The 11,321-nt window shown below is 35.1% G+C and overlaps 1 protein-coding gene across 1 annotated transcript; it reads right to left on the bottom strand.

Moving 5' to 3' along the window:
• Nucleotides 1–2,071: 2,071 nt before the first annotated feature.
• LOC127682777 (pancreatic alpha-amylase-like) lies at nt 2,072–10,884 on the bottom strand. The gene is made up of 10 exons (XM_052179404.1): nt 10,680–10,884; nt 10,210–10,356; nt 8,778–8,966; nt 7,824–8,054; nt 6,148–6,281; nt 5,341–5,463; nt 5,153–5,252; nt 4,281–4,399; nt 4,048–4,173; nt 2,072–2,295 (listed from the first exon to the last, which is right to left on the bottom strand). The coding sequence occupies exons 1-10, from the start codon at nt 10,845–10,847 to the stop codon at nt 2,106–2,108; spliced, it is 1,527 nt and encodes a 508-aa protein (XP_052035364.1). The 5' UTR covers nt 10,848–10,884; the 3' UTR covers nt 2,072–2,105.
• Nucleotides 10,885–11,321: the final 437 nt, after the last annotated feature.

Raw genomic sequence — 11,321 nt, 5'->3', positions numbered from 1 at the left:
GACATCACAGAGGGGCAAATCAGGGAAGTGATGTGTCAGTGTGCAGACAGGACATATGCTTAAACTCATTTGCAAAAGGAAGGCTTTCTGAATGTGACTGCAATTGCTCATACAATAAGAACAGAAATTCATGACACTAAAATGTTTCTGTACACCAAACTAAGAATGCCATCAGCTGAGTAACGAGATTGGCTATAAAATGGAGTACATAAGTGCTGTGAATATTGCTAGTATTGTGGAATTAAAAAAATAATTTTTTCTTGAAATAACTGTAAGACAAATTTTAAGAAAATGGCCACTAGAGGAAACTGAGCAAGGACAAGATTTAAAGTAACCCAGCATGTTAAATAAGTGAGTGAATTTTTATTGAAAATAAGTTTTCATATAATATATATAGGAATACATGAAGGAAATCATATTAATTGTAAAAAAATGTTTCTCAGGATGTTATCCAAATTTCTGAGTATTTTCTTGGAAAAGAAATCAAGTTTTCTACTGATGTATAGTAAAATTTGGATGAAGTTATCTAATGATTACGTGTGCAATTTATCATTTCTCCCTATTCAAGTTAATTGTGTCAAGCTATTAGTAAAAATAAATGAACTTTAAGAGTTAAGGTACATATGAACTGGCAACAGAGCACAACAGGTGCAAATACATGTTTTCCAGGTCTCCATATACTGACCCACAACTCTTGCAGAATCACCCTGCTCTACTGGAGGCCATGCTGGCATCCAGAACCACAGGGCAGGCCCTGAGGCAGACCACCAACATTTCCTCAGAGTCTGTCAAACTTTCCCAAACAGTGCCCCCTTCATTCATCTCAATGTCCCAGATCACAACTCTGGCAGAAGCTCCGCGATTCTACCAGAAACCATGATTTATCCAGAATCCCAGAGGCCATGACAGTTCCTAAAATCCCAGTATTCCATGCCAAAACCAGTACCGTAAATAGCAAAGGTCATACAAACTGTCAAGTTGCCAGCAGGGGCACCCTGCTGAACAAGAGGACTACCAGGGCACAAGAACCACAGGCCTCTCATACCAGAAGGCCATAAAAGAAACATATGTGAGTATTGTGGAATGAGGACTTTTTTCTGTGGGATATAATTCATGAAGGAACTTTGAAGAAAAAAAAGTCACAAGATAAAATTGAGCAATGGTGGATTTACAAATAGCCAAAGCATGTTTAATGAATAATTAGATTGTCAATGAAATTCATTGAAAATAAATTTTCATACTTTTAAAAGAGCTGGGCAGTGGTGGTGCATACCTTTAATCCCAGCATTTGGGAGGGAGAGGCAGGCAGATTTCTGAGTATGAAGCCAGCCTGGTCTACAGAGTGAGTTCCAGGACAGCCAAGACTACAGAGAAATCCTGTCTGGAAAAAACAAAAAAAAGAAAAAGAAAGAAAGAAAGAAAGAAAGAAAGAAAGAAAGAAAGAAAGAAAGAAAGAAAGAAAGAAAGAAAGAAAGAAAGAAAGAAAGAAAGAAAGAAAGAAAGAGAAGAAGAAGAAGAAGAGGAGGAGGAGGAAGAGGAGGAGGAGGAAGAGGAGGAGGAGGAAGAGGAGGAGGAGGAGAAGGAGGAGGAAAAGAAGATGAAGAATATATGAAAAAATTTATACTAATAGTAAAGCAAAATATTTGCCAGGACACTATTTATTAAGAGATCTGAGAATTTATTAGGAAAACATTTAGACTTTCTGCTAATGCTTAGAATATTTAGGATGTTGTTATCAGATGACTCTGATTGTTTTAAGATTTCTGCCTATTCAAGTTTATAGTTTATGGTTTTTATTACCAAGAAATAAACTTCAACAATTAAGGGACATGTGAGATAGCCACATAGAATATCAGATAAAAGTGAATTCCAGGGAAGCTTGGTGAATTCAGTTTGATGAGCAGAGCTCATGGGAAAAGGGAGAGAGTTTATGTCATGGCACAGGATTGTTCAAACATCCTACATACATTCCAGTGCTCAGATAGACACCGCACACATGCACTCATGATAATAAAGAAACAAACAGAAATAAAAATATAGTATGGAGCGTATGAAAGAGATGCAGTCTCAGTTGATGTGCTCTCTACATGTCTTTAATATGATTCTTACAATTTTGAGTCAACATGGATTGCAATGAATGGGTCTTCAGCAGAGTTACTAATGGAAAACTGAGCTTTGCCATCACTGCCAACATTGACTCTAAGTCCAGTGCAGTTGCCATCCACTTTGTCTCCAGAAATGACATCACAGTATGTGCCAGCAGGAAGACCAGTCTGTAAAGTTGCTGACAAAGCCCTGAAAAAAAGTTAGTATTTAATTTATATTCAACCCATTCAAATGCAAGATGATCCTATATAAATAAGTGTCCCAACCTTGTGCTATAAAACATAAGCACTCAGAGTTCAATAAGAGAATCAACACACACACACACACACACACACACACACACACACACACACACACAATGTGTCAGTGGAATCAAGTGAATTCTCTATACCACAGGCATTGTTTTAAATGTGTGTTAGTTTTATGGCCTGTAGTGACCAGAAAGAGAAACGCAGAGAACCCAGTGATGCTTAGCCCTAAATTGCTCCTGTGAGAACCATAGTTTCCAGTCTATCCTCTGCTGAACTTAAACTCTGATGATTCTCTTTAATTTTAATAGCATTAAATATTCAAAACTTCTTCAATTACATGATGCCACAAATAATATTTTTCTAGAATTAAACATAATGCAGCATTTCTACAGATACATATCAGTTTATAGTAAAAAAGTGTCTACATCAAGTAATTCTAGCTCTCCTAAACAACCAATCAAGTGCTCTTTGAAAAAAAAAGTTACATATGTCAATCATTTTGTTGTAGTCAATCAAGTAAGCATTACGGAAAATTATCCTCAACCTGATAAAAAGTTGATTTTAAATTGAGATAGTTAACTGGCTCCCAAAGAGATTCTCTAAGCTAGAATTCTGTTTTGTTTGTTTTGTTTTGAATTGTTTGTGAGACAGGGTCTCTATACATAGCTATTGCTATACTGAAATTCACTCTGCAGATCAAGGTGACCTCAAATGACCAGCAATATGGGTGCTTCTCCCTTTTCAGAACTCAGATGGAAAGCTTTGAGTATCACTTCTCCTATCCCACCTAGATTTGATGGAACCATAACAGAAGACTCAAAAGTACTATAGGTTAATAGACAATATTGAAGGTTTTAAAAGCAGAATAAGCAACCCCTTGAAGAAACTCATAAACCAGAGGCAAGTACACATATGCCTTAAAAATATTAAAAGCACATAGAAATGGAATTGAAGACTATGGAAAATGGATAAATATAGAAGTAATAATCAAGCTTACTAAAAAAAACACTCCAGTACTAATATGGCACATTGAATTATGATGTTAAGATGAAATGGATGGAGCTGGAGAACATCATACTAAGTGAGGTAGCACAGTCTCAAAAGATCAATCATGGTATGCACTCACTGATAAGTGGATATTAGCCTAGAAACTTTGAATACCCAGGACATTATCCACAAATTAAATGGTGTCCAAAAAAAATGGAGGAGTGGCCCCTGGTTCTGGAAAGGCTCAGTGCAAGAGTATAGGGGAATTCCAGAACAGGGAAGTAGGAAGGGGTGGATGAAAGAATAGGGGGACAGAAGAGGGCTTATGGGACTTGTGGGGAGTGGGGACCCAGAAAAGGGGAAATCATTTGCAAGGTAAGTAAAAAATAAAATAAAATAAAATAAAGATGTATGTTTACTATTTATATGCTTTTTGAAATATTTCCCATAATTGTTTAAATATGAATGTATGCTATGTCATTATAGGCTATAGTTAAAGATCACAAAAAACACAAAATTTTATTAACAAAGGGGAAATAGGAAAACATATATCATTCTTCTTATATACACTGAACACTTATTTTGTCTTAAATTCCTTGTTTAATAGATTTTTTTCACATATGAAAAATATAAATGAACAAGTAAAGAAAAGGAGTGCCTTGGAGTTTAATATACAATCCTTCTTTAATCACTAAGCACTTACCAGTCATCATTGTTAAAGACAATGAATCCTCTGTTTCCTCTGCCAAAAGCTACTTGATTGCTGCCATTATCCCACCAGTTTGCAAAAGGCTGACCATTGACAACATTCCTGAAGGCAACCATGTTCCTACAAGCACAGGATCATGAGAAATGCTGGTACCCTTTAATTCAACAGTTTAAAATAAAAGGTTGAACAACTTTCTTATTAGATAGGATCTAAAGGGGACGTCCCACCTGATTTGACGCCATCTATGTTCACAGACCCAGTCATTGCCACAAGTGGTGTCTGGATTAATGGTCACTTCTTTTATGACTCCATTGTTATTAGGTGGTCCAATCCAGTCATTCTGATCCTTAATTATTAAAAGAATCACATCATTCGAATGCCTGTAGCTCCCTTACTCTTGCCAGTACAGAAAACCAAAAGCCAAGCCCACTCGGCTAATTTTGTCTCTGCAATAAATAATTGTTATCTAAAATCTTCATTGTTTTCACAGAGTTCTTAACTTCTGTGAAACTATGTAGTTTTAATGTTTCCACTGAGATATGATATTTCCTATAGCCTGTAAGACACCTGGTAGTCTCATTGCTTAGTTAAATTTTGAAGTTATTTAACTGTATGCAACTAATAAATAAACATGTATTGGATATAATTCAAGGCACCTGTGGACCAATGGATTTTTTTCATCAAATTACTATTCTATGACTCCCATAAGCTCCTGTTTGTTGTAATTTCCATAATCACCTTTAAATCAGAAACTTTGTAATTCCACAGGAAAAATAAAAGTATTTTATAGAATGACATTTATTGTGTGTACCAAGGGCTGAAAGAATTTGACATTCCTTTCAGTGTTAACAGGCATAATTCAATGTTAAATCTATGAGTCAGGAATTTATAAGGCATAACTGTTTTCACTCTGTATTTTGTTAGTATTTCAACTATTTCATTTTCATTGTCAGAGATTTCTTCATTGCCCTCAATTTAAAAAACTGCAGTGAATGAACACTTAAATGACAATTCCATATGCTATAATTTCACATGAACTTAAAACAGAACCACTTTCTTTTCTAGATTAAAATATGCTTCAAATAACTCCAAGACTTACTTTTCCATTCTGGAAATTTCTTGCCCAACGGTAACTTGACATTACTCTTGTGAATCCATAAGGATGAGCCAACATAAATCCAACAGCCATTTTATACATTCTGAAATGTTCAATATAATATTAAAGCAGAAGTATATAGTGCATTACTGTCCTTAAAAGTTACACAGCAAGAAAGAATGATCTCCTACCTAGCATCCCAGAATGTCAGGATGGATGATCCCCCAGCACCATGTCCTCGCTGATTGTCATGGTTGTCCACAAACACAAGGGCTCTGTCATTAGGTACGAATCCCCAACCTTCTCCCCAGTTCCTGCATTTGAAAAACAGCGTATGATTTTTTTTTTCACAATGCTTAGCATAACATTGCATATGGCATCCTCGATTATCTAAACAAATGACAATTTCATATGAAGACTTTCATAAGAGATGCATATATATATAATTTTCTATGATAACATACATGAGAATTTTAGCTCTTAGTATATATACATTCCTTCTGAAAATTTTATCTTTAGCTCCTTTTTTACTGTATTGTGTTATTACAGACTTGAAAATTAAGACATCCATATAATAAAGAATGAAATGAATTTGTAACTGTGCTTTTAAATTATATACTTTTGAAATTTTCAGTTAATTCTTTAATTTAGTGTAAGGAAATTCCATACTGTGACCACATCATGTGGATCATTTCTTTGTATAACTATTCTTAGGATATTAATATATCTATAGTAGGCCATGAACAAACATTCTTACTCTGTTGAGATTATCAGAAACAAACAAAAATCACTAAGTGATACTTTGGCTTACCACTGCTATGAGGTGATTGATGTACCAAATGAAAAACGTAATTAATTAAGGGTTAGTGAACAATAAACCTAACTAATAATCAACAACTTAATAGTTGTATAAGTTTGGACATTTGAAGATATATTTTATTGATACCAAATGACGACAGATATATGATAGAATAGGTGATGAAATGGTCTATAGTTACTTTAAATAGGCCATCTTCTCGCCATTCCACTTGCGGATAACTGTGCCAAGTTTTGCACCATACTTGAATTCTGTCACGCGTCCATTTCCAAAGTACTCGCTTGCAGTAATTGCCTCACCACCCAGGTCAATCACCTGTGAGAGACATTGGGACAAGGGTCATTTTAAGTGTATTTTTAAATCATATTATTGAAAGAAAATATGTAGAATTATTTAAAATAGTTCTGTTGTTTGAAATGTTACTAACGACTTTCTATATATCTACATTCTGATTTTATTCATAAACCATAGGTCACAATATTGAAGGAAAGCAAATTACACTGCAAATTACAAAAGTCTCATTTTTATCCTCCAAGATGACTTCTAGAAGGGAAAATCCACTGGTTCACAATAAGGTAATGCTTGCTGTCTTATTTACATTAGAAGCTCTTATAAACTTATGAACTCTTAAAGAAATGAGAGATACAAAGGTGTCATCCTCAGTACATTTCCAGTGACATTACTGCTGAAGAAACAGCTTCATCCATTTTTCTTAAACACCTACAACACTAATAACATGACACAAAACTCAAAATCAAAAAATTGTCTTGAGACAATAAGCATTATGATATCTCTGTCTTGGAAAATGTTATTTTTGAGTATAAGAGATTGATTAATGAAGTTAGCACTGCCATGAAATTCTATTGCTGATGCTAAGAAAGGCTTGCTGACAGGAGCCTGGCAAAGCTATCCTCTGAGAGGCTCTACCAGCACCTGATTCATACAGATGCAGATACTCACATCTCCCAGCATGCCCAGCAACTAAACCATCAAAGAAAGAGTATACATGGATGGTTCGATGGCTCCAGCTACATATGTAGCAAAGGACTGCCTTATTTGGCATCAGTGGGAGGGGAGATCTTTGGTTCTCTGAAGGGTTGATGTTCCAGTGTAGGGGGATGGTAGAGGGGTGATGCTGGAGTGGGTGGGCAGGCAGGGGAGCACCCTCTTAAAGGCAAAGGAGAGGGAGGTGGGATGGGAGGGTTTTGAAGGGGAGATCGGGAAGGGGGACAACATTAGAAATGTAAGTAAATAAAATAACCAATTTTAAAAAAGAATTAAATGTAGTATTTCTGATTAACAACATTTATATATTTAAGGACAGAATGATAAGTGTACATATGACTAAGTTATTAACCAATGTAATTAATTATATGCTTAGAGAAATCTAATATCTGATTTATATAATATATATCATTTACAAAATGATATTTAAAGAAAATCCCATGAGACTTTGAATCCTATGTAAAGAACTATATAAAACAGAGGAAATCTGAGTACAGGAAGCCTTCCTGAGGGAAGAACACAATTGGTTGTCTAGTACCAATAAGTAAACCTGTAAAACATACAAATGAGAAACAATATCTGAACTGAATCACTTACATATGAAGCAGTATGAACTATATCAGTGTTACATGTCTGAGTACATAAATACACATATATATACACACATATATACATATATTTGTGCATACACACATATACATATAATAACATTAAGTAAAAAAACAGAGGCCATGAACTTGAAGGAAAGTATGAAGGCTAAATACACAAATGTATTTGGAGATAGGAAACAGGGGGAAGAAATAATGTAATTAAACTATAATATCATTTAAAAAACCCTATATATTGTTCTACCTCTTGGAAAATGAAAGGTCTGCTTCCTTGGGAGAACCATTGTGTGTTTAGATTATGTAGTTTGTCCAAAACTGCCTTTATGTCTCCAGGCCACATGTGCTTAGCAGCATCAAGTCTGAACCCTGCTACACCAATGTCAATGAGACGGTTCATGTAGTCAGCCACCATGGTACGGACATAGTCTTTATCAAGGGCAAGATCCAGAAGGCCAGTCAAACGGCAATTTCTGACCTGTTGGGAGAAAAAATGATTGATTTATAAAAAGCCATTTCTGCCTGAGAATTCATTTCCTCATTCAGTCCTTCACACATTTATCAATAGCAATTTTTTATATGGATTTTAATTGAGAAATGAAATGTATTGATGTTCTAATGTGGACACAAACTCTAAAATCCTCTGTTGTAAATATCAAGAATATCAGAGATTAAAATTAGTCTATTCTCATTCCTAATCCTCTCTCTCTCTCTCTCTCTCTCTCTCTCTCTCTCTCTCTCTCTCTCTCTCTCTCTCTTGTTCGCTCTCTACACCTCCTTTTCCATTTCTCTTTTACTCTTCCCTCATTTCTCTTTATTTTACAGAGGTCAAAAAATCAAAGCCAAGAAGTTGCTCATAAGTAAACTGTTACAAAATTGAGACTGTAACTCAGTCATTGAAGATTGTTTCTATATATGATTTGTATTTCTAATATTTTCTATTTTATCATATTTATATAATTGATTAAACCAGCTTTTAATTTTTTCAGACAAATTTTTGAGAGAGCACTCCTGACTTTATCATTGACTTTAGTATATCCTTACAAAATAATGTAAAAAATACAGGACATTTTTCCTTTCTATTTTTTTAGCATGCTGTATTAGTAACATTTTATCCCACGTCCAATGGCATTTCCTATATTTCTATGCATGTGTAGAAACATATACTATTCTTTATTTCCATCGCTGTTTCTCTCATTACCTGATTCGCATCATTGTAATTATTAATATCTCCATTGCATTTATTATCATTAAAATCCCAAGCAGAGTATGGAACTCCTGAGAATTCCCTGTTGTTAGGATTGAAGTAACTTCCACAGGTACTGCTTGTTCCTGCAGGATTGCCTACGCCACACATGTGATTAATGACAGCATCCACATAAATACGGACCTAACAAAGAAAAGTGCATACTTCAGTAGGACGCAAGAATATATAGTTACATTACAATCTCACAGTAAAGCTCCAAAACATTTCATCTGCTGCTTTGTAGATTCACTTTAGAAAAGTGAGTCAAGTGATAAAGGAAATTATGGTAAAATAAGATCAACTATAGACATACTATCTGAAAAAGAATATGCGGCTTTTAAGCAAACAGAAACAGACACTGCCAGAAAGATAAACTTTTGTTCAGCTTTTGAAGAAATAGGATATGTTTTAAATTTGAGAGATGATTATGTATGACATTTTATAGGGTTACAAGGAGAAAAAAAAACTTTACTTAATCTATATACTACATGGCTAAAGACCATGTAGTATATATCTCTTTATTATAGAACAAAGCAGAAATAAATGATGGGGAAGAAAGCCTAAAAGTTGCAGTTAGAAAGAGAAATGACATAAAAATTACTTAATCCTCACATATGAACCAGTGCCCATGAAAATACATTAGGGTGTTTTAATAGTTATTAATTTTAAAAGTCAACATTTTACTTTATGAGTACTATTCTTTCAACCTCAAATGGTATGTATTCAAGGATTTCAACAACCAGAAGCCCCAGAGCTCCCAAGGACTAAACCACCAACCAAGATTACACATGGAGGGACCCATGGCTCCAGCTGCATATGTAACACAAAATAGCCTTGCCAGGAATCAAGGGAGATAATGACAGCCCTTCGTCCTGTGACGGATTGATGTCCTAGTGTAGGGGAATTCATGGGCAAGGACACAGGAGTGGGTAAGTGGATGGGGGAGCACTCTCATAGAAGCAGGGGGAGGGAGGATGGGATAGGGGGTTGCCAGGAAAGAGGAAACTCAAGAAAGGGATAGCATTTGAAATGTAAATAAAGAAAATATCCAATAGAAAAAAGCTGAGAGCTGGGCAGTGGTGGCACACACCTTTAATCCCAGCATTTGAGAGGCAGGCAGATTTCTGAGTTTGAGTCCAGCCTAGTCTACAGAGTGAGTTCCAGGACAGCCAGGGCTACACAGAGAAACTCTGTCTCAAATAAAACAAAAACAAAAAAAAAACAAAAACAAAAAACAAACAAACAAAAAGTTGACAATAAGACAGAACTAACAGTAAAGTGGAAAGTAAAATTTTAGAAATTTAAAATTTGCTTAAACAAAAAGAAAGACACAAAAGAGAAATACTTTCATGTATGATAATTTTAAAGTAAACGTGTCTTCACTTACACCAACATTGTTGCACCTCGTCACCATGTCTCTGAATTCATCTTCATTTCCAGACCTTGTGCAAATTTTGTAGCTGATTGGTTGGTATCTTTCCCACCAAGGCCTTGATGGGTTATTAACTATAACATTTTCATTGGGTGGAGACACCTACAAATAAAATAGTTATCATTGGGACCAGATTATGGCTTATGTTACAGACCTAAATCTTGTAGAAAGCTATCAATAATCTGATGTTACTTCTCAGCCTATAAGCATTCACTTCTGTTGATTAACTGTCACCAGATATGGAAGGACATTGCAGAGGTCCCTTGATATTCTACAGTGAGTATAAAGGTGCAATGACTACCAAACTTTTTCATTTCTCAGCAAAGTTATGTGTGAAATGAAGTTGTGCTCTAAAGTCACTAGTCCTGATTAGAATATTATGTGAGCACAGTAAGTTCTGCATTTAATTTGTGAAGTAATCTTACCTGCACTCCCCCAAATCCCTTAGGAGCTAAGTATCGCTCACATTCCTTGGCAATATCAACCCAGCGCCACTCGAACAGGTGGACAATAGAGGTCCTCCCATTTGTAGTTTGCGGGTCATATTGAGCCCAGCAGAACCCAATGAGGGAAAGCAGCAGGACGAACTTCATTTTGCTTTGAAGTTGTCAGTGTTCTTTCTAGAGCCTATTTATATTTCTGCAAAAAGGACGTTTTCCAAAGTAAATGTTCATGAGTAAATATTTAAAGTACAGTCTATCATGGAGTGAGATTAGCAGCAGTGATGTGCACAGCTGAAGGTTCTTCAGAAACTCCCATGTAGAATAAAGTTAATTCTTTTAATTATCAGTTATTAATTGACTGATGTTAGATCTTACTTTTTATGACCTCCACCAGCCAGTACAAGGAGAATTACAACTGAAATCAAATATATCTGGGACTTTTCATTTTTAAATCTCTGTATTGCACCATTCCAAATAGCAATGAGATAATCAATTCTTTTGTTTTTGTTTTCCCCACTTAAGTTTTTTTTTTTTTTTTGCTATTTCAGTTTTTTCATTAAATTTTAAGATGCTGCAAAGTATTGTGGCATGCACCTACTATTTTATTAAAAAGAATGAAAAAGT

Source organism: Apodemus sylvaticus, chromosome 4 (genome assembly GCF_947179515.1).
Source record: "Apodemus sylvaticus chromosome 4, mApoSyl1.1, whole genome shotgun sequence".
NCBI classification, from domain to species: Eukaryota; Metazoa; Chordata; class Mammalia; order Rodentia; family Muridae; genus Apodemus; species Apodemus sylvaticus.
The sequence above is the reverse complement of the archived record's forward strand: the minus strand, read 5'-3'. Positions and strand labels throughout refer to the sequence as shown.